At 33.8% G+C, this 24,670-nt stretch overlaps 1 protein-coding gene and 2 pseudogenes across 2 annotated transcripts; 1 reads left to right on the top strand and 2 right to left on the bottom strand.

Moving 5' to 3' along the window:
• The first annotated feature begins 2,708 nt into the window (after positions 1-2,708).
• Positions 2,709-7,445, top strand: LOC147925282 (uncharacterized; annotated as a pseudogene).
• Positions 7,446-8,434: 989 nt separating this feature from the next.
• Positions 8,435-9,158, bottom strand: LOC147925281 (protein FAR1-RELATED SEQUENCE 9-like; annotated as a pseudogene).
• A 3,312-nt stretch (positions 9,159-12,470) lies between these two features.
• Positions 12,471-16,689, bottom strand: LOC104750201 (ribonucleoside-diphosphate reductase large subunit-like). 2 transcript variants are annotated; one of them, XM_087493129.1, is made up of 16 exons: positions 16,381-16,689; positions 16,234-16,295; positions 16,057-16,144; positions 15,678-15,941; positions 15,402-15,579; positions 15,244-15,320; positions 15,017-15,178; positions 14,844-14,936; positions 14,598-14,747; positions 14,419-14,505; positions 14,137-14,301; positions 13,934-14,053; positions 13,631-13,833; positions 13,410-13,559; positions 12,759-12,841; positions 12,471-12,677 (listed from the first exon to the last, which is right to left on the bottom strand). In XM_087493129.1, exons 1-15 carry the CDS (start codon positions 16,618-16,620, stop codon positions 12,760-12,762), a joined length of 2,121 nt encoding a protein of 706 aa, XP_087349255.1. In that variant the 5' UTR covers positions 16,621-16,689; the 3' UTR covers positions 12,471-12,677; position 12,759. The 2 variants fall into 2 exon arrangements, with proteins under 2 accessions (XP_087349255.1, XP_087349256.1); XM_087493130.1 differs by lacking the exons at positions 12,471-12,677; positions 12,759-12,841 and having other exon boundaries at positions 13,271-13,559; positions 15,414-15,579.
• Positions 16,690-24,670: the final 7,981 nt, after the last annotated feature.

The following is a 24,670-nucleotide window of genomic DNA, read 5'->3' as shown; positions in this document are numbered from 1 at the left end:
AATAGGAATAAAATTCATATATGACATATACATTTTTAAAAAATAATTGAAAAAGAGAGACTTTAGTCTTTAATTATAGGTGTCGTTGTGGTATACCTATAATTCTAAACTATGAAATCGGTTAACAAGTAATCTAATACCAGAAATTTTAGCATAAAATAAAGACTATAAAAAAACTACAAAGTGAACAACCATTGAGAATACCTTTTTGTTTTTGTGATTGACAAACTCATATCATAAAAAATTATGGTGAGCCATGCAGTATTTGAAAGGAAGATTTTCAAAAATACCCATTTTTCTATTTTACTTTTTAAAAATACGTTTACATGTTGTTTATTTCCAAAAATACATCTTTTCTATGTATAAAACAACTAAATTTTAAGCCCTAAACTCCAAATACTAAATCCTAACCACTCAAAAATATATCCTAAATGTAAAATAGATAACCCAATCCTAAAAAAGTTCTAAATATTAATATAACATATTGTAATTGTGTAAAAAAAGGTAAAAATGAAATGTTCAAAAATGGGTATTTTTGAAAAAGAATATTCGAAAAGGGATACTTCTAACAAATTCTCTATTCGAAATCCTAATTTGGATAATCCTTTTATTATTGAGTAAATATACATAATTTGGTCAATTGTAATATTTGAGCATAAGTCAATTAAATGTCAAAATAGCCTTACAATTACAATCTCATTCACATTATTAATTGAAACTAGGTTTTCTTTCAGACCGAAACATAAAATAACTAATAAAAAGCGAAATTGTCCAACAGAATACTTTTTTTTTAATAATAAACTCAACTGGCTGATCTGATCATCAGAAGAACATACAATACCACGGATGGACTCATCTCTAAAAGATTATTGCATTGCCTTACTCGAGTTTGGAATATTTTTCAACTAACATTAAGGTAGCCAAATCACCCATTACTAAGACTACTATGAAATTTTCTGGGCCATTTGATTTTTGTTTCTATAATAAATTGAACATGAATTAGTTTCTTTCAACATTTTGTTTTTTTGAATTATTTTTAATGGTTTTTTCTCAAGCTTCACTCAAACCAGTAACCTCTAAACTTTACCTAAAAATCTTTACCAATTAATCTATGAACGCTTATATTTTTTAACCTTTTTCCAATTTTTCTTATCACTAGACCACAACCGTTGAATAGCTAACAAAATGAAATCAAGCTAGAGATCAGCTACAGAGTTTTTGCATAGTTCGAGTTGGGGATGATCATGATAACTAGACCCAAAATGCTTGCAACACCCTCTCTAAATGAGAACTTGCAGGATCATGTTAAACCCTATTTTCTTAATAAAACGGTAAGAAAAGGGATATTAATATTGCCATGAACAGTGGTAATCTTTATCGCCAATGCCACTTTCGTTATTCCCTTCTCTCAAATGCCATAGAACCCACTTTAATCTATTGAAAATGACAAAAATATCTTTTATTTTCTTTCCTTTCTTTTCTCTTACTATCTCTCATCTTTCTTTCACGATCTCTAATTTTTTTTTCTCTCTCTTTTCTTCTCCCCTCTTTCTTTCTTCAACAACAAATAAATCACCACATCAGATAAATCTAGGAACTTGATTGTAACAGACGAGACCAAACCAGTGAAGAAGCGTTGCTTGATTTCTCAACTCTTTCATCTTCAATACTCATCTTCTTCCATCTCTCTCTCTCTCTGGAAACTTCCATATCATTTTTGAGTTTCTTCTCTTTGTTTCATTCTCTCTAAAACTTTAATGAAAAAGATTTGATATCTGACCTATTTTTTTCGGTGGACCAGATCAGGTATACCATATTTGATGGACCAGATCTGGGGACTAAATATGTCCATTTCTTGTTTTTAAACCTGCTGTTCACTCAATTTTCACAAGTTTTATTGTCCATCATGCAGTTCTTCAAACCAATCAGTGGACAACACTGATTTATCCTCCTAGATGGACAAGACTGATGAATTCCTCGATAGGCAACACTGATGAACCCTCTGATGGACAAGATTAATTAACTTCCTGGTAGACAACATCGATGAACTCCCTGAAGACAACAATTGATTTTGATGAACTTCCCGATGGACATGAGTGATTAATTCCCCGAGGCAATAATCGGTAGACAACACTAATGAACCTCCTGATGGACAACACTGATGAACTCCCCGAGAACAACAATCAAAGGACAACACTGATGAACTCTCCGGTGGACAACATTGATGAATTCCCAGATGAATTCCCATATGACAACAACTGATAGACAATATTGATGAACTCATCGATGGACAAAATTGATTCACATCAATTTTTATATATTTTTTAATTATGTTTTGATTCAGATTTCATTCAAGGGTAAAATCGTCTTTTTATCAATGCCATAAAACAAAAAAATGGCAGTTTCAAAAAGAAAAATTAGAAAATGGCATTTGTCATGAGTTTAGTTTTGAAAGTGGCATTTTTAATCAAATTCCTGTAAGAAAACCCTGTTCCCTACATTTAAAGTAGATGTGTTCATCGGATCAAAGTGAAGCTTAAAATTACAAACTAAGTCAGTGGCGCCGAATCCCTAATCTTCTTCCCGCGTGTTGAAACAACCTTTCCAGTTTCTTGATTATACCTATATGTAACAATGTGATTTCATTTTAAATAGGTTATCTTGACCATGGTGATCCTACATATACGTGTAAGTTTTATGGGGCACTTATGTGCTTTGATGAACGCATAAACAAGAGAAAGAATCAAATGAATCCTATTTTCACTCTTTGTTGTGGACAAGGGAGTGTTAAGCTCCATTTACTTGAAGAATTACCAGACCTTATCAAGAAGTTTCTCTCAGGTGATGATCCACTGAGCAGAAACTATCAGAAACACCAACATATTTATAAATATGGTTTTTGCAATAACTTCACTTGGTGGGATAGTTGACAGATCAATATCGAAAGGTAAAGGCCCTAACATGTTTCGATTACGAGGAGGAAATTACCATTTAATATGAAGTTTGAAAACAGAAAATGGTGATTATGAAAAGTATTCACAGCTATATATTGCCGATACTGAGACTGAAGTTGATAACAGAGCAACTGTGATTTTGTAAATTTTAAAAAAACTTATAATTGTACTATCTAATTATATGTATTTTGGCAAAAGCAAAAAATGCATCAAAGGCAAAAGCACATATTGAGATGGTGGGAAACAAAACTTGAAGAAGGAATTAATTGAATCCATCATCCAAATGCTCAACACTATCAACCAATATGTCCAAAACTTCAGATCAGCCAAAGATAGGTTTGAATCTAATACTGCTGAACCGTTTCACATGAGAATTGTTGCTGATCGTGTTGGAGTTGATGGAAGAACTTATAGCATGCCTAAAGCATCTGAGGTTGCAGCATTAATATTAGGTGATTTCAGGAAAGAGAGGCCATCTAGAGATATAGTTATACAAGAAAAGAGTTTTGGGCGCCTATAGAGAATCAGTGAAATCCATATATCCTACTTGGCTTTATAGTATCCGCTGATATTCTGTTATGGTGGAGATGGGTGGAGGCATGGTATAGAAAAAGCTTTCACAAGAATATAAACAACCAGAACAAGAAAAAATGTATAAGCATGCGACAATGGTTTCCCTTCCGGATACAGGAGAGGGAAAACGAGTGTCAAACACTCCTACGTTCTAAGCGATTTTTTCAACAGTTTCTCTGTGCTACTTACACAACTATCAAGACAAACCAATTATCTTATATAAAGTATAACAAGTCCAAGAAACGCTGTGAGAATTACACAACCATAAAATATGAAGCAGAATCTGGAAACATTAATATGAGTGAACATGAGAATCAAATTCTGTTCCCAACATCATTCATAGGAGGTCCACATTACATGGTGCAAAGCTATTATGATGATATGGCCATTTGAAAGCACTACGGTTTTCCAGATTCGTTTATCACCTTCACGTGTAATCCAAAGTGGCCAGAGATAACTATATATGTCCAGAAAAGAGGGTTGACTGCAGATGACAGACCTGTCATAGTTGCTAAAATTTTCAAAATCAAGCTGGAGTCGCTAATGAAAGATTTGATAGAAAAGCGGTTGTTGGGAAAAACAAAGGCTGGTAAGCATTTTAATTAAATAGTTAGAATAGGATTTTTGTAATCAATTTAAATCTCTAAAAAACCATGACTAAAATAGCTATACAATTGCGGCTATGTATACTATAGAATTTCAGAAGAGAGGACTTTCACATGCTCATATTCGATTGTAGATGGATGCTAAAAGTGAGCTACCAACTGCAGATGACATTGACAAGACATTTCAGCAGAGATATAAAGATGAAGATCCAGAACTTTATGAAGTCATTAAAGATTCAATGATTCATGGACCATATGGTGCAGCAAATACAAATTCACCGTGCATGGTTGATGGGAAGTGTTTTAAACTATTCTCAAAAAAATATGAAGATATAACCAAGTGTGATGGTTATCCTATTTTGGTTATCCTATTTATAGGAGGCGTCGTTCAGAACATTTTGTAGAGAAAAGTGGCATAAAATATGACAATAGGTATGTTGTACCTTACAATGCTAAATTATCTCTTCGTTATCGAGCTCACATAAACGTGGAATGGTGCAATCAAAGCGGTTCAATCAAAAACCTATTCAATTATATCAATAAGGGTCCATACCGTGTAGTTGCCATTGTGGAGCCGGCTAACAAAACCATTACAGAAGACACTAATGTTGGTGGAGCAACATATCAAACTAAAAAGAAGAAGAATGAAATCAAAGATTTATTTGACTGCAAGTTACTTTTTCAAATTTTTGAAGATTGCATAAATTACTAATTCACCATCAATCTGTGAAAATATCTTAATGTTTTCAATGATAAAGGTACGTCTCACCATCAATCTGTACGTCTCGGCATTAGAGGTTATATGGAGGCATTTAAGTTCCCCATCCAATACAGATCAACCCCTGTCCAGAAGTTATCTTGTCATGTAGAGGGAAATAGAAGACGTTTTGGAATGTGTGGCTAATCAAGATTCTCAATTCATGGCTTGGATGACTTTGAATAGGAATAATGCTGTAGGTAAAAAGGGAAAACATGCAACTCACATATGTGGAAATCCCAGGATACTTCACTTATGATGGGAAGAATAAAATTCAGTAAAAGGAGTCGTGGATTTTCATTAGGTCGTATTCATTATGTGCCCAAAAAACTAGAAGATGAGTATTTTTTTAGATTGTTACTTAATATTGTGAAGGGTCCAACATGTTTTGATGACATCAAAACCTATAATGGTGTTGTCTACAAATCATATAAAGAAACATGTTTTGCGTGTGGGATCATATCTGATGATCAGTTTTGGATTGATAGTCTATTCGATGCAAGTTACTAGTGTTTTGGTGAGTATTTATGGATTTTTTTTTTGCAATGATGATTCTTTCAGACTCACTATCAAGACCAGAACATGTCTGGGAAGAAACATGGAAGATTCTATCAGAAGATATTGAAAACAAAAAGAATGAAGAATTTAACAATCCAGGTTTGTATGGAGTTCGTTTTTCAATTAACCGCCTGCTTTAATGATTTTGCAACGCATAGCTTTTTTAAGGATCCAAAATTAGTATTTCTTAGAGTGTTACTTAATATTGTTTGCTGAAGATAGTTAGTTTAAATGTTGTCATGTTTTTCAATCTGAATTTAACTGAATCAGAAATAAAGAACTATGCGTTGCAAGAGATAGAGAAGATAATGCTGTCTAATGGAGGATCTTCTAAAAATATTGGAGACTTTCCTTAGCCATCTATAAAAGGACTTAATTATTCCAACCGTTTCATTGCTGAAGAAATGAGGTACAACCATGATGAATTAAAAGAAAAGCATGACGAATGGATTCAAATGCTAACAGATGAGCAGAGAGGTGATTATGATAAGATAATTAGCGCTGTTCTCAACAATCTTGGTGGACTTTTCTTTCTATATGGTTGCGGAGGAACATGAAAAACATATATGTTGAAAACACTTTCAGCAGCTATAAGATCTAGAGGATTGATAGTACTTAACGTGGCATCCAGTGGCATTGCTTCATTGTTGTTAGAAGGTGGTAGGACTGCACACTCAAGATTTACCATACCTCTGATAGTGGATGACTATTCTCTATGTAAACTAAAGCTTAATTTTGATTTGGCTAATTTGATCAAAAAGAAATCTTTTATCATCTGGGACGAGGCGCCAATGATGAGCAAGTATTGTTTTGAGTCTTTAGACATAAGCTTTTCTGATATTATAGGAGACGTTGAGAACAAAGTCTTTGTTGGAAAGGTTGTGGTCTTCGGAGGTGATTTCAGACAAATCCTTCCTCTGATTAATGGTGCAGGACGGGCTGAAATAGTCGTATCAGCTCCAAATGCTTCTTACATATGGGATCACTGTGAGGTTCTAAAGCTGACGAAGAATATGAGTCTACTAAAAAACTTAAATGTAGAAGAATCTAAAGAGATCCAAGAATTTTCAAATTGGTTTTTAGACGTTGGTGATGGTAGAATTTCAGAACCTAATGATGGTGACGCTTTAATCGATATCCCAGAAGATTTCTTGATTACAAAAGCAGATAATCCTATTGCAGGTATTACTAGGGAAATATATGGCAATCCGGCATTGTTAGGAGATAAACCTGAAGCAGAATTTTTCCAAAAAGAGTCATTTTAGCACCAACCAATGATGACATGAATACAATAAACCAGTATATGCTAAAAAAACTAGATAGTAAGTATTCTGATTTATACACATATTTTAAAACTATAACATTTAAATCTTTAGTAGTTTTGATTGTGATTCATATTTTACTAACACATTGTTTGCTTATTAATATACAGGTGAGAGAATGGTCTATCTAAGTGCTGATAGCATTGACCCAACAGATTTGGATTCCCTTAAAACTCCAGTGATTACACCAGATTTTTTAAACAGCATAAAGCTGTCATGTTTGCAACATCACAGCTTGTGTTTGAAAATTGAAGTTCCTGTTATGTTGCTTAGGAACATTGATCCAAAGGGTGGGTTATGCAATGGTACTAGACTTCAGATGCACAAATGACAGCACATGTTGTAGAAGCAAGAGTAATAACAGGCGATAGAATTGGTGATATAGTCTTGATTCCACAGATTGTTCTCACACCATCATACACCAAACTCCCTTTCAAAATGAGGCGACAACAGTTTCAACTATGGCTTTTGCTATGACTATTAAAAAAAGTCAGGGACAATCTGTAGAGCATGTTGCATTATATTTACCAAGACCAGTGTTTTCTCATGACAGCTATATGTTGCGTTATCTAGGGTAACTTCAAAAAAAGGATTAAAAATCTTAATTGTTAACAAAAAAGGCAAGATTGAGAGGAAAACAAAGTTGTTTTCAAAGAAGTGTTTCCGAATATATTGAAAGGTATGTCTCAACAAATTTGAACATGACTATATATTGTTATATCAAGTATCTTATATTAAAATTACAACGATTATAAGAAGAGACACAAAATTGTTAAGCGATTTTGAGGAAATGAATCGTTATTGAAACAAAAAAACGTTCAATTTTGATACGTCGGCACTCCAAATATTAAGCGATTGTTCTTTATATGTCGCAGATCTAAAATCCTTCAAATTATATCTGTATTTGTTTTTTAACGGTAACATTATATATTTTCTATGTCTCACCCTTAATATAATACATCTTAACATATTAAAATTTAAACAATTCTTGGGTTCACCCTTATGGGTGAACCCATCTTATTCATCCCCTACTTAAAAACCAATCAAATAGTCATGTCATCAAAATAAACTAATTATATTATTTAAACAAAATAATCAAATTAAACTCAATTATGGATACCATTTGTTATATGTCTCACGTAAAAAAAAAAAAAGGAAAGCATACATAACTGTAGGGACCACTAATTATTTGTGTTGTCTTTTATTTTTTTTTTGCTCTAAGAAAATATCGATTAAGTGCATTCTCATTCTTTTATTTTCCAGTTAAATTCTAAAATGAAAAAGAAAAATAGTAGTAAATAGTAGTAAAAAAAAAAAAAAAACAGATGCTCGCTCTGTATACAAGATACACATGCATCTTTGTAGATAAACTAGTATTAGAGAGAAGAAAATAAGATAAGTCGAGTAAATGTCAAATTTATATGTATCCAACAAAAAAAGAAAAAAGAAACAGAGCCTGAGTAAGTATCAATTAGGAATCCGACCAAAGATATTAAAATAGTTTTAGAATTGTTCATGGATTTAACGACTTGACCTCTAAACAAAAAGAGTTACAAAAACAAATTTAACTAATATAGATAATAATAGAGTTTCATCACTTCTATATGTTTTCCACTTCAAAATAATAGAACTTTACGATAAATCATCATAGTTCTTGTCAAATTCCTACAAAATATAAAATTTCAAATCACCATGAGGTCCGACTGTTTTGTTCTTTGGTTGTCCAACGGTAGCTTTTCTTTTAATTCCACGTGCGTTTGGAACTTTTTCGTCTTCTTCTCCTTCCACAGGTTCAACATTTGAAGTTGATAGCATCCATGCATTAGCTTTCACAAGTTCCTTTTTCTTTTCTTCTAATTCTTTAAGTAACTGACATGCAGCTTCATTTGCACACATCGTCAATTCTACATGTTCAGCAGCAACAGATGCAATCTCACGGAAATCGCGACATAAATGGCTGTAACACTTTCCAATCGATTGTGTTACAGATCCATTAAGTGTCTCTCAACGATAAGAATATATGCTTCGAGATTTTGCTTCTTTACTCCATCGAGTCAAGATGTAGTTAGATGGAATTCTTCTAACATCCTTCTTATCCAACACTTTCAGTGCATGACGACATAAGATCCCAGCAAAAGAATACTTCATGCAACTACAGTGTATTGTTTGGTTTATAGCATCATAATTAACCAAATGCTTGCGCGGTCCACCACGATAAGATACTTTGTATTCATATACCATCTCAGACTTACTGACCTTTTTTTGCAACATAATCACCAATAACTGTGTATTGCTTCTGAAACAAGCTAAAAACTGTGGGTGCATACACTTCTTCTGCATGTTGCAACATCTCTACAGAAGCAGATAATACCGATGAGGTGTGCATCATTTTGAAGTCTGCAGTTAATTCGTTATACCGTCGATCATCCAACACTCTCTCATAGTGTTCAAAGAAAGACAATAAGTCATAACTGCTCTTCATAGGCGTCTTCACTAAATCATAGTTGTGATTCTGGCTGAAAGACACAATCTTAAACTTTTGAAGGTAGCAAGTCATGTGAGCTTTACAACCACACCGTATAATTCGTTGCGAATAACATGTTTTGAGCTTAGTTTCCTTCCTAAACCTCTCTTTTGAGCAAACATAAAGAAGCCTCACCACCTTATTATTTATTTTCTTCCTTCGTTGTTTTCTTACATTGAAACCGTGTTCTCCTCCAAACTTTTTATAAACTTTATATGCAGTTTTATCAGAACTAAACTCCATCCCAATACACAGTTTATCTTTCTTCCCAGTTTCTGTGTTTGGTCCTAAAGTAGAAATCTCTTCAGTTTTAACATGGTCCTCTTTGTTGGCTTATATTATCTTCTTCTTTTTCCTCAAATTCACTGCCTGAAGCTTCGTCTCCACTAACTGAATCATATTTTCCGGCTTGAAATTAAAACTCTTTTTGACTAACAAAATCGGGTTCACCTGAGACTTGCAGACTATATTCAGATTTATCAACAGGAACAGTTTGATGATTACTCTCCATCGCAACCTACACAAATAAGATATGATTTTATTTTTGTATATCATATAAAATTTGTCAATAAAACGAAAAATAGATGATCAAACAACAAGAAAATAAAATAATGACGAGGAAGAAACACAATTATTTTTTGGTACAATTATCAAGAGAGAACCGACACTTGTATAACAATCGAAATCTATTGTAGATTTAGGAATTATACATACAGATGAATTAAAAAATTCGAAAGAGAAGAGGAAGAAGACACACATACCAGGTGACGTGACACGTGAAGATGGGAAAAAGGCACAACTAATTTTCTGTTCTTAATAGTCTTTAATGGTAGGATTTTGACAACTTTATGTGTTTGGTTCGTGGTAGAGAAGCAAATCTTTTTTTTTATGTAAAAACTAAAGTTAATTGACTTTATTTAATGTTATTGATTTATGTATGTTTTCCTTCTTTTACGTGAGATAATAAAGTAAGCTATATCCATAATTGAGTTTAATTTATTCTTAAAATTTATTTATGTAAGCTATGAAGTGGGAATCTTTAATTTAAAGACTACAAATATACTTTAAAAAAGACGGTCGGCAGTCCAAATATTATATTAAGTGTATTTACGTAAAACAATTAATAACGTTGGACATCTCTAAATGTATTGTAGTTTAGCATATATTAAAAAAAAATATATAATTTACAATCATAAATTAAGTTCTTATTTTTAAACCAAATAAATACTAAATAAATCACATTTAAATATATTATATATATATTAGATTAAAAATACAGCACTAGAACAATTATATATATCACTATAGAATTGTAAACTTTATCTACAATTTTGAGTTTATCTATACCATCCCCTATATATATTCATAAATATATATAGTTAGTTTGATTTAAAAAAAAAACAAAAAACATATAATGTATATATAGCAACGTAACATATGTAGTTTTGTAGTTACAAAACTACAACATAACTATGCCAATTTAAATAAACCAAAAGTCTAAAAATTATATAGAAACAGAGAAGAAAAAAAATTGACTCGTGGTGTACGATGGGTAGATGCTAGTGAATATAGTAGGATTGTTCATAGAATCTACAAAAAAACAAAATCATAAATATGGTGAACACAAATGAAATCAGAAATCGTATTTATATTTGTTCCATAACTTTTTTTCTTTATTTGTAGATTAGTAGGCTACATACATTTATACCGAGTACTTATGTCATCCTTCACTTGACCCTTTGTAATACCTTGTCCAACTTCTCTGGTGTTTGATTCCTCTGTTCAATCTCCAGCTGCTCTCTGTTTTTTTTTTATTACTCAGCATCATCCCGCTCACTCCCTTTATTCTCAATGTCCCACCTTTTACTTATAGTAGACTTGAGAGCATCAGCTTTCCTCCATAGTTGCAAGTAGTTCTTAACCAAAGAAAGAGCTATTCCTATCACAGAGACAACCCACTGTGGTATCTCTTGCTGACCCATCATCAAGCCAAAGCCAGCGAAAAGATAACCGTTGCACACTTCAAAATCCTCATCAACTTCATACAAGTAATCTAAGGCAACTAATAAGATGACAAACGTGAGTGAAGCTTGACTCAGAAAACTATCCTTATCAAGCTGAACTGAAGATCCCAACAAGTTGAAGGCATAACTGCACCAAAACGACCCAATGAATTTATAGATGGCGTAACTGTGTGTGTTGTTCAGACGCCTCAGAAGACGTAGCCGTGGGAAGGGAAAGAGTAGAACGGTACATACGACGAAAGTGATGACCGGGACCCAAAGCTTTTTAATTGGGAGAGAGGCGAAGAAGGTTGAGCGGAGGAATAGGCACACGGTGGCAAAGTACGATATGACGGCAACTGTTCTGGCCTTCCCCCTTCTGTCAGCGGTGAGGCTGTCATCATCTCCATCTCTTTCTTCAACCTGGCTCAGCCCATCAGGTTTCAAGAATTGCCGAATGTTTTTCAAGAATGAGAGTCCAGAACCGACGCAAATAACAACGAACTGGGGATGATGTTGTGCTCGGTCATCAAACTAAAACCCGCAAATAAGAAACCATCACACAAACCGACGTATTCATTAGTGTGGTAGATATGATCCATGGCAATGAGATAGAAGAGGAAGAACAGAGATGCGTTCATCAAGAACGTGTCACTCTCCAGCTTGATAGATGAGCCTATCCATTTAAAGAAGTAGTAGCAAGCGAAAGAACCAACCGACTTACTCAAAGCCCACTGGTATATACCATTAAAGCGGTTCTCAAGATTCAGAGGAGGGAGCGGGAAGAGTGGGATAAAGCATACTGCCAAGAAGGCAAGCGGAATCAGTTTCTTCGTCGCCGTAAGAGAAATGTAATAGGAAGAGCAGTAGACAAAGATAACGGTGGCGAAGTACGATACAATGGCAATGGTTCTTGGTGTGGGAAGATGCTTGTTCTTCCATGAGGAAGAAGACGAATTGATCGGTGCCGTTGCAGACGAATTGATCGCCGCCATCGGAGGGTTTACTTTCTTCAAGCACATGACAAAGAAATGGATCAAAATTTGTTATGGCTGTTGTTTAGCTATGTAAGTGTAGTATGGATCATTATTCATAGAGGGCAGTTTGTATGGGAAAACAGTAGACAAAAGAGTCCACAAAACATTAATCAGAACAAAAGACTCATTGGAATCTAACAAGAGAAAAACTGGAATAGACTGATGATGATTGCAGGTTATGCACAGAGTGTCTCAATAAGCGTCGGATGCAAACAGAGAGTTCATGACTTAAAAAGTATAGTGAAAGCAGGTCATCGCAGGGTCAGTCATCATACCGTGCATCCCGGTTTATTTACCTTGATCGCAGGGTCAGTCATCAGGCAGTGCATCCCAGTTTTCAGACCCTGTTGAAACTCAATGCTTTGCTCATATAATTCTTTTGAAACTCAATAATTTTGGGAAATGTTTTAAAGTAAAGATCATACCTTACGCCAACAATAGAAATGTAAGGAACTGAGCTTTCGGTGGGTAGGTTCTTCCAAGCGTATATTTAAGCTCTGGCTTTGATCTATGTAGCATCCACGATCAATAGCCATGTCAACCACCGTTTCTTGTTTAATCTCCCATTGTGTAAAATTGTAAGAAAGTCAAAGGGAGACTTGCAAAATTAGACTACAAACTTGAGTCAATTGCAATGTTAGACCTCTCATTTTCTCTTTCCAACATTTGCCACTTTCTCCCTATTAAATCTTTGTATTCACAGAAATGCCATTATTTCTGATTTATCTGAATTTTTTGTGAAAATGTTTATTACATCCATATTCTCATATACTTCTTTTATTTACAGTTGTGCCACCGCCATCAATTTTCCAATAACCATGAACAACCAAATTTGAAGCTCTTACAGCTTCAACAACCTGAATTTGTAAGCTTAAATAACACTCAATGCTATGAGTAAACTGTAATTTCAGTACCATTAGTGGTTATGTTTCTGAAATATCGAATATGTGGTCTACTATTGCATTCAAGGCCAAATAAAGGTATATAAAATGCAATTGTCCCAAATTCAAATCCGAGATTCACTGTAGTGGGTGAAGAAAAGTATTTTTTTTAAAAAATGAATAAAGAACCTTTACCTGTAGATAGCTTTCAAGTCATTAGGTATCTCAGGGACATTGCATATCGAACCATTCTCACTAATGACCTTCTCTTTCAGTGTTGGAGTCCAAAGACCCATTTCAGTCAAATCATGAAGACGATGCTTATTTACAAGTATGAATTCCCCACTGAACAAACACAAGGAAAGGGAATGAGTAAACCAGTGTGGGGGAATACTAGAAACAATTTAATCACACACCTCAATCCTCTGCGGCTGTAGATGTTTGATGCATATGGCTCGAAAGATTCGTTGTTCCCGAGAATCTGACTGGTTGAAACAGTTGGCATCAGTGAGACTAAAAGAGAGTTCCTCACTCCATTCTTTGATATCATGTCTCTAAGCAAAGCCCAGTCCCAGCGGTTAGATGGAGTCACATTCCACATGTCAGGTTGAAGAATCCCCTATAGAATCATCGGATATAATCAAGCACACGATCTACAATCCTAAATTACAAAGTTAACTCACAAGATATTTGATATAATTGCAGGATGAGATGCATACCTTGCTCATGGGACTTCCTTTGTATGTCTCATACGCATTATACCTTGCAGCAAGCTCTGAAGACGCATTGAGTGCATGGTAATAAATGGTTTCGAATATATCCATATTTAGTTGTTTGGCCTGAAGTAACAACAAACCAAACTGGTTAGAACAGAGAAAACAAAAAAATTCCCCAAGGATGGTCATTAAACAAAGAAGTCTACCTGTGGAGAGTCAAATGGCATTCCAAGTAGGACAAATGCATCTGCAAGACCTTGTACACCAATACAAATAGGTCTATGACGCATGTTTGAAGTTTTTGCCGTCTCCACAGGATAGTTGTTTCTGTCTATTATCCTATCGAGATCATTAGTAACAGTAGCAGTTACCTGGCCACACAAAAGTTAAATAAATAAATAAAAAAAGGTTCCAGATATATAGATTTGTTGAGATTCAGATTTCTTGTCAAACAAGGCAAGTGTTTAGTATGCTATATAATATCTGACCTCGGCTAGCATGTCAAAATCAAAGTAACGACTCTTTGAGCGCAGACTGCCAGCAAGCTTAGATGGATGAGAGTCCAATGGGACATCCTGTTGTGAGAAGAATATTGTTAAGAGCTATACTCTCGAGTGATGAAGAAAAAAGCAAATTTAGAGAACCAACAAACTAATTTCTAACTCACTTTCTCCCTAACAAATCTGGGCAAAGCAATCGACGCAATATTGCAAACAGCAGTTTCTGTTGGACTAGTGTACTCAATAACTTCAGTACATAAACTGGAGGAGTTAATGGTACCAAGATTTTGCTGATTGCTTTTTCTGTTGCATGAATCCTACAAAAGAGTATCAAATTCAACAGTAATCAAGAGCCAGTGGGTTATATTATATGACTATAAGAAAAAGCTACAGAAATATGAATGTTACTTAACCTTAAAAAGCATGTATGGCATTCCTGTTTCTACCTGGGAGGTCAAGATGTCAAAATAAAGGTCCAGCGCCTCAAAAACCTTCTTGGCCTTTCCCTAATACAAGTTATGTTCGTTCAACTTACATTATAAAAGAAGCAGTATATATACATCGGATGAAATAGCTAGGGACTCACCTCTCTTTCATACTTTGTGTAAAGTCTCTCAAAATCTAGGCCCCAGCAATCAGCCAATCCTGGAGCTTCATTAGGACAAAACAGTGACCACTTCCCAGCACTCCTGACTCTCTCCATGAAAAGATCTGGAATCCAGAGAGCTCTAGCCATGTGCTCCTCCACCTGCATTGTAAAAGTTATGTCTTGAAAAAACTACACATCTCTATCTTGGTATGACTGTACTGTACCATTTCGTGGTTCTTCTGGAGCTTTATAAACTCAAAGATGTCAGCATGCCATGGCTCCATGAATACAACAAAGGGTCCTTCACAATATATACATGAGAGAGATCATCATATATACTAGACAAAAATGATATCACCAAAGTTGCAAAGCTAAGATTTACCATTCCTCGTACCTCCTCCTTGAGCAACATCATCCAGTATTGGAACAATGCCATTTTTGACCCGAATGTTATGAACTGAAACACTAATACTGCCAGTAGATTTGCTTACAACAGCACACTTTTCGAGTGTGGCCTCGATACTATCATCTTTCATGCAGATAAGAAAGCTGCTACTTAACTGCCAATTCAATTTATTTTTCAATAAATAACCGTGAGCAAATAAAACGCCTTACTTAAAGAATATATATATTTCAATACATAAGGTATTTTATTTACTTGAGGCTTTGGAGTTCCTGCATGGATGAGAGTAGGAGATGCATGAGTGAACAATCTCTGAGACATCAAATGGTAACTTTTTATTGCGCAATCGATATCTTCCATGTGGATGCCAACAGCAACCCTCATAAGCATGTGTTGAGGCCTTTCAACAACTTTCCCATTGACTTTCAAGAGATACAACCTCTCAAGCGTTTTAAACCCGAAGTAATCATAATCACAATCACGGCCATATATGATTTCACTATCCAGACGAGCAGCGTTCTGAGAAAACAAAAAAACACATTATTCCTAGGAAATTTTACCATGTACACCGCTCATGACACCAATTTAGAAACATATATATAGGATATAGCCCTTTATCTTAAAGCTACCTTACCTCCATAACTATCCTAGATACATGCTCATCTATTAGAGAAGTCTTCAGTCCAGATGTTTCATCGACAAGGTGGTACATGTCTGCAACCCTGAAATTATAAACTCAAATAATGAATGATACACACACTCAACTCAAAGCAAGACCAAGAAAAAAATCCAAGCTGAAGAGTAATCTCACGTTTCAGAAAATAAATTCTTAGTGTTCTTATGAAGATTTGAGACAGCAATCCTAGCAGCAAGCTGAAAACAAACAAAAATAAAAGGAATGCAAAAATCATATCCTATTACTGGCAGAAAAAAAAATAAGGAAAAAATACTGACGTACGTAGGCATAATGAGGATGGTCGCAAGACATGGAAGCAGCCGCGTCAGCAGCCAATTCCTCGAGTTGAGTCGTGGTGATTCCATTGTAGAAACGAGCAGATACTTTTTGAGCAACGAGGAGAGGGTTACAATGGTAACTGCTAAGCCCATAGCTTAGCTTCTTAAGTCGCACTTTAATCTTCTCCAAGTCAAAAGTTTCCACCCATCCATCGCGCTTCACCACGTACATGTTCTTTGCCATTTTAGCAGAGGATTCTGGAGATTAAAAGACTCTAGTTTCCTTTTTTTTCCCTAGGCTCGAGTCGACCTTATCTTTCTAAACCGACTCCTAGGGATATGGGATATTTATAAGGGATCTGAAATTTGAACCTATTTATCAGATTAAAATTAAATGAATCACTCTATTTATCTACTCCTATTAAATAATAAATAATTTGACGGTTTATTAAATAATTTTAATTATCACGAAAATCTAAAAATAATACTATATATTTTAAAATACTAATTTTCTTTGAATTTTCAACACCAAAAAGATATTGAGTATATTTGGAAATATGCATTGTTTTTTTAGTTGAGAAATACCTTAGACTGTTTTAGATTTTTCTCCCAAAAGTAGCACATAAGCTTAATTTTTGGGAACTTTATTAGAAATGCCATTTTCAAAATAAAAGTTGTAAAAAATGCCATTTTTAAATTTTTCTTCTTTAAAATGTCATGTTTCAATTCTATGCCGTTTATAGAAAGATAAAATACCCCTAAAATAAAGAGAGAGAGTAAAAGAGGGTGTGGATTATTTTGTGTATTATCTAAAACATCATTAATAAACGATTTTCTTTTCCATTAAATCATTGATTCTTAACATTCTACAATTAAAGCTTTGATTGGTTTTAGAAATAAATTGTGATTGACATTAGTTTCTTAGAAACATGTTGTTCATCATTCTGCAGACAAGTAAATGTGGTGGACAAAAACTTTAATTGTTGTATCACGTCCATCGGAGCTCATATTTGCAATGGAGACATTTTTATTGGTTATCAATGGACACAAATAGTCATACCAAAAAGATATGGTCCACTCAAGAGAACGACGAACATAATAGTGGTGGACAAAAATTTTAGTTGTTCGATCTGGTCCACCGGCTCTGCAGACCTACAATATGGGAATTTTTCTGTGAGCGATAGACACAAAACGTTAGACCAAACAAATATGGCAAACTTAAGAGAACGAAGAACATAATAGTGGTGGACAAAAACCTTGGTTGTTGGATCTGTTCCACCAGATCTGCTAACATGCAGTGTGGACAAGTTTTTTTATTAGCAATGGACATAAAACGCCAGACAAAATAGATCTGGTCTACTCAAGATAACAAATGACCTACTAGTAGTGGACAAAAACTTGGTCGACTGGATCTAGTCTACCGGATTTGCAGACATAAAATATGGACAATTTTTTTGTTAGCAATAGACACAAAACGCCATTCCAAAGGACATAATAATGGTGGACAAAAAAACCTGGTCGACTGGATCTGGTCCACCGGCCCAAAGTGTTTGAAGAGAGAAAGCAAAAAAAAATAAAGTAAGAAGATGAGAGCAGAAAGTTCACCGAAAATTCAATCTTTGAGAGTTATGTGCACCAACTTGTTATACAAGCTAAGCGAAGGACAAATTATTGTCCTCTAGATCTGGTCCATCTCATACCCAGCTTTAGAAGGAAGCATCCCTGACGGCGATAGGAGCATCTCATGTTACAGATGAAAGGATATCTCATATGCAACGGGTAAAATTGGATCAGATGTAAAGCTTGATTGGAGTAAATTATGGAAAAAATTATCTATTTTTGCAGAGCTTGGTTTTCTATTTTTTAGACGAATCTGGAGAGACTCACAAAAAAAAATTGAAATATGAAAAAAAGGAGAGTTGGAGAGAACGACGAAGGTTAAAAGAGATGAAAGATTGTTGAAAAGTTTTGAAAAGATTAGAGTTAGATTTTAGAGGGCAATATAGTCTTTTTAGTTTGTTTCTATGGCACCCGGGAAAAGGAATTAACAAAAGTGACATATCCCAAAAGAATGTTTACTGTTCATGGCACTCTTAATAAATTTCTTTTAATTTTTCCAAATGTAGCATTAAGTGATATTTGATATTTAATTTAAATACAAAATTTATTATTTTAAATTAAACTCACAATTTTGGATTTCTCTGGTGAAGCTTGCCGTGAATCACCACATTTGAGATCTAGCTCATCTTCAGCCGCTTCAAGCCACATTTGAGATCTGGCCTTTCGATAATCGAAATGAAGAGTTGGATTTGAACCCTGCTCCAATCTCAGCTCGCCCTCTCACATGACTACCTCTGAATTTGAATAATCACTTCCAATTCAACAAAGATGATGAAGAAAAGGATAAATACGAAAAAGACGATGATGAGAGACCAAGCAAATCGAGAAATTACATATTAAGAATATGGTTTACAGATTTGCTGGAGTTTGTGGAAGACTCTTGTCATCAGGACAAAGAGAGACATCGTCAAAGAGGAAGAGGAACAATGATGGATATCGTGGTGAGAGGTGGAAGAAAGGAGCGGGATTCAACTACTTGGATTCTGGGAATCTTATGCTACAAGATGATAGAAATAAAGGTAAGATTATATGGGAGAGTTTTAAGTATTCTTTTGAGAAGAAGTGTAAGCTGTTTAGGAGTGGTTGAATTTGGTAAAGTATCTAGCTTGCTATGAGTTTTTGAATTGTTTTGTTAATGACACATATCAACTTGGTAGTGTTTCCGGGGTTTTAAGGATAATCAATCTGGTAGTGTTGCAGAATTAGTTTAAATGTCATATATAAGATATCTCTTGAAGTAATGTTAAAACAAAAATTGAATTCATGGACTGATCATGTTGTTGAATAAGGTTTTCAGCTCTAACTCAAGTGATTGATAATATACATGATAGCAGATAATTCAAGAACAAAGCAGAGAGTTGATGATGAAGATGGAAAAATGGGCAATTGAGTGGAAGTTTGTGTTCGTCATTATGGAAGGCCTTCCTAAATTTCAAGAATGCCTTTATAAATATTAGGAAGACCTTCCTAAACGGATTTTATGAAGTATTTTAGTGTTATGTCTATGATTTCTTTGAAATGTTTCTTTACAAGATAGAATTATCTTGTGTCTTGTGTTGGAGAAGTGTGTGATATCTTTGATGTGTTTAATTGTAATGTGGGCTTTTTTACATACTGATTTCAGCAAAGAAGAAAGAAACGGTGTAAGGAAGTTGAGTATGTTGTTCCAAAAAATAGATGATGATGAACAAGATGTTCCATGGCAAAGCACACAACATGTTTAAACCATCCTGAATTTAAGCAAGAACACGTTAAACATGTAATCTTTTTTTAACTACTATATTTATGAAGACCATCCTGAATTTCAAAAAGTCATTCCTAAATATTATTGAACCCTTCAAAAGTTTAAATATATGTGTTTCTAAATATATATTTTTGGTGTATTTTGGATCAATGTGTCAAATTTTAGTAGATTATTCCATTAGTGATGGGTAATGATTTCATTTTGTGCACATTCTGATGTTTGAGAATCTAAACTTTTTTATGAAAGCCATTATGAAGTTCAAGGAAATCCTTCCTAAAGTTCTTAGAATCCTTCCCGAATTTCATACAATCTTTTCCGAATTTCATACAATCTTTCATGAAACTCAGTCACAGTTAAAGCAAAGTGCTAACATAAACATGTGAGAATGTTATACATCATACAAGTACAAAAAAAATTAAAAGGTTTCTCAATCATCATATATGTCTAAACAACATATATAGTAAAATTGGATAAAGGAACACAGTCTCTTCTGCAGATATCCAAAACATACTTGATTTCATTTTGTGCACATTCTGATGTTTAGGAATCTAAATTTTTTTTATGAAAGCCATTATGAAGTTCGAGGAAATCCTTCCGAAAGTTCTTAGAATCCTTCCCGAATTTCATACAATCTTTTTCGAATTTCATACAACCTTTCATGAAACTCAGTCACAGTTAAAGCAAAGTGCTAACATAAGCATGTGAGAATGTTATACATCATACAAGTACCAAAAAAAAATTAAAAGGTTTCTCAAGCATCATATATGTCTAAACAACATATATAGTAAAATTGGATAAAGGAACCCAGTCTCTTCTACAAATATCCAAAACATACTTGCATCTTATATCATCTGCAACATAGCTTAGAGAAATCTTCAACCCCATTCCCTGCAATAAAAATTGAAATCAGAGAATAAGTTTCAGGAAAGTATTCATGAATTCTCAACAATACTTCCTCAATCTTCAAATGTGACCGTGATGGGAGATGAGATGTGAATGATTTCTAGTCTGAGAGCCATCATTATCAAAAAGAAAACATATTGTTGGGAGATGGGATGTGAATGATTCAGACTAAGAAAATGTTACCATTCTAACTAAACCAATTAGCTCACATTCTCTCAAGTTCAACTATATTGTCTTCTTGGGTTTGATTGTACTGAACGAACTCGGATGATAAGAAAGCAAATTTCATCAAGCTCACCTGCAACACAATTTCAATTCCAAAACAACCAAATTTTCAGAAGATACTCGAAAATTAATGATCACACAATAAAGAGATCAAAACCTAAGAGAGAGATTTGAATCGAATCCCCATCACAAATATTAGATCCAGATCCAAATCGAAACAATGTTTTCAATTTCTAGTATGAGAGACATCATAATGGAGTACAAAAAAAAACCAAACCTTTGTCACCCCCCTCATGGGATTTATCGTGGTTGAAGGTCACAAATCAGAAAACTCTTCATATCCAACACCAACTAAATCATCTAAATTAAAATTAGAGATAGAGCTTGAGACATGCGAAGCTTGGGCTATCTCGTTTTTCTGAACCAGATCTCGAAAATCTCTCCGGTCCTTAGATTCATGCTTTTGCTCCTTTTCAATGTCGAGAACGCAATTACTAGTTTCACTGACTTCGGATGACTCGCATATCCGATTGGGCTCACTGGTTGAATATCGTCTGCTATTGAATTTGGAACCAGCGGAGAGAGAGAAGTGAGAGAGAACATGATTGTTGCAATTTCACGATTTTGACATTGTTATAATTTTATTTATTTTAATGATATATAAATTTGTGCTAATTTGGAACTTTTGAACATGTGTGCTAGTTTTGGACTAAAAACTTAAATTGGTGCTATTTTTGAGAATTGCCCTTTTTAGTTTGCATAATCGTTTACAATGCGATTCTTTTCTAGAAAAAGACTTGAATAGTTTGGAGTTTATATAAGCATAATAAATATTAAAATATAAACTTTATAATACCTTTAAATTATCTTGTAAATTTCAATATAATTTATTTAACAAACTCTCACTATCTTCAAAGAATATATAATGATTAAATATTTAATTAGAATTTTGTTAATTTATTCTCTATATTTTGAACTTAATTAGTTTTGATTTAATAAAATATAAAGCTTTTAAATTAAATCAGGACAAAATTTTCATTTTATATATATGAAAAAAAAATGTTATTTTCAAAACAAAACTCAAAAACAGGGTAGTTTTCACGAGTTCCTAAGCTAAACACATTTCATTCACATCCAATTCAATTGCAAATGTGATTTTCACGAGTTCGTAATCTAAAGTAACACATTTAATTTCCTTTCGATCCATTTAGATCTACTTAAGCAAGATTTTTAATTAATTATTATTATTGGTAAAACGACCCGTGTGTTGCCGGACGGAAAAGTGAAATTCTGTTATAAAAGTTAACAAATTTTTTTTTAAATATACTAATTTGGTCATATTCACTAACCCAACTGACTTTTGTATAACATTCTCAAATTTACTATAAAGTTACTCAAATTTTCAGTTTTAAAGGAGATATATCATATATATAAACTCTTCTTCTAAACATCTGACACGTGAAATATCTCCTTGTGATATATGTGTAATTTATTTTGAACTTAAGCACATCATTATCTATTTTATTTAATTTAACTATATCATTATATATTAAATTTCTTTCAAAACCAAATAAACCATTATCTATTTACATATTCGGTATATTGATAATTTACTACAACTTTGTTCTAAGGTTGATTTTCTCGTGTATATATATATATATACACGAGAGTAGAGGAAATATTGAAAGCAAGATCACTTCTTTTATTTGTTATGTTTGTCTGTATATATTTTCGAACTGAATTATGTTTAGCCCCTAAGAATTAGAGTTTTTTGGAGATTTTTTTTTTCCCTTTAATATGTAAACATTTTTAATCATTTTTTATTTTTATTCATTGGAAATGGTAGTTTTATCTTTTACATTTCAAAATCTCTATATTTCTGTTGTTGTAATGTTAATTTTATTAATCAACAACAAACGAATAAAAAATGATAAGTAGGATGGAAGCTATATTTTTGTACTTTAGAAGTTAGTGTTACTTCTTATCATTATATACTGGATTTTACATAATATTTTTAACGTTTAAGATTTTTAATGTGTTTCATATTTGTTTCAAGTTTTTGTTACTAAAATGCATCATATAAATTTACACTTGATATCAATTTCATGTTTAATGTTTTTTTTCTAGATATGCTTTTTTTTTCTTCTGATTTATGTTTTATATAATTTTATATCTTTTAATATATATTTTTTTGTTTCTTGCTAATGAATGATTTTGTGTAAGCCTTTGTTGATTTGATACCATCTTCCAAGCATTAAAAAATATTAACACTAAATTCTCAACAATAAGAAAATCCTTCCGAATTAATTATATATTGCATGATTTTGTGATAAAGGAGATTGATATGTCATTATCCTTTTATTTGATATGTAATTTAATGATGAAATATTTTTAAAATTTTTTTAATCATAGTGTAACTTCATCATCATTAGCATATTCATCAAAATTATCATCTTCGGCAATCTCAAAGACTTTTTTTTTCAGAGTTTTAGGTGCTTCTGGTTCATAACTCACTTTTTGTTTTTGTTTCTGCTTCTTAGATGCTTCTGGTGCAGCACACACTCTTTTTCTTTGTTTTGCAGATTTTTTTGATCTGTCAAAAACTCTACTCTCATGTTCGGCATTTGCAGCATTGATAAATCTCTGAGATTCCAGATCTACTGATCTCCACTACAAGAATATCGTGTATTTATGAAACGAGCCGACCTGTTTTTTTATTAAATAAATAGTAATAATAATATAAATAAAAACTCTAGACCTAGTGGTCCCATACCCACTAGTCTGCTAACCACAATTAACCAAACAGCAGAAATAATACCAATACCATTAACCAATAATTTATAACCAACAATCAAGTATATCAATTCCAATAACCAAACAACAGAAAAACATAGAACCAACAATCCTAACAATGTTCTAATGACCCAACTATAGCAACCTAGCAATGTCAGAAAACAACCAATCGAGTCCCTAGAACATCCTCCTCTTCATCGCCTTGATTCCACGATCACACTTTGCCTTTACCTTTACCACAAACACAAATTGAGATGCATGAGTATTTGATAAACACTCAGTGAGGCAATCCTCCTATATACTGGGCTATACACACAAGTAATTGTGATACCAATGTTCCAAACAATCAATAATCAAAGCATACAAACATGGAAAGCAAACATCAACCCGCTGGAAGGGAGGTGTCGACAGACACCAGCCAAGTGTCGACCGACACTAGCCTTGGTGACGACCAACACCACCCCACAGTGTCGATCGATGCCGCTTCGCTAGTGTCGACCAACACCAAATAGTGTCGATCGACACTACCTTTGCAACTGCGAACCGCACAAAGCCGGGAGTCGAATCCCGCTTCCAAACTCCACCAAATCGCCCAATACTCAAAACCAAATCCATATACGTCCGTAGGAACCTGTAGCAATCAATCCCAGCAATAAAAACACACAAAACAACAACAAACATGCAAGAACAAGGAATCACAGGCTTAGATCAGCCATGGTCATACATTGACCTCTTTGCAGGAAGTTTCTGACCAACAACAACGAATCCAACCCTCCTAGCAAGCTTCTAACTTCTTCCTAGCCTTGGATCTCAGGAATCTCACCAATCTCTCTCAAAAGCTCAAGAACAAGGTTTTCTCACTTTTCTCTAAAAAACAACACACGACGACACAATAACACCTCCAACACGCTTTTGTCGTCAAATCCCACTTAAATAACTCGGTTTAATGGTTATCTAAAACCAAACCGAACCAAATCGACGATTAACTCAATCTGGCCGAACCAGAAAT

The sequence above is a fragment of the Camelina sativa genome, chromosome 16 (genome assembly GCF_030686135.1).
Source record: "Camelina sativa cultivar CO46 ecotype springtype chromosome 16, ASM3068613v1".
NCBI lineage: Eukaryota > Viridiplantae > Streptophyta > Magnoliopsida > Brassicales > Brassicaceae > Camelina > Camelina sativa.
Note: the sequence above shows the minus strand (reverse complement) of the source record. Positions and strands in the feature narration are given on the sequence as shown.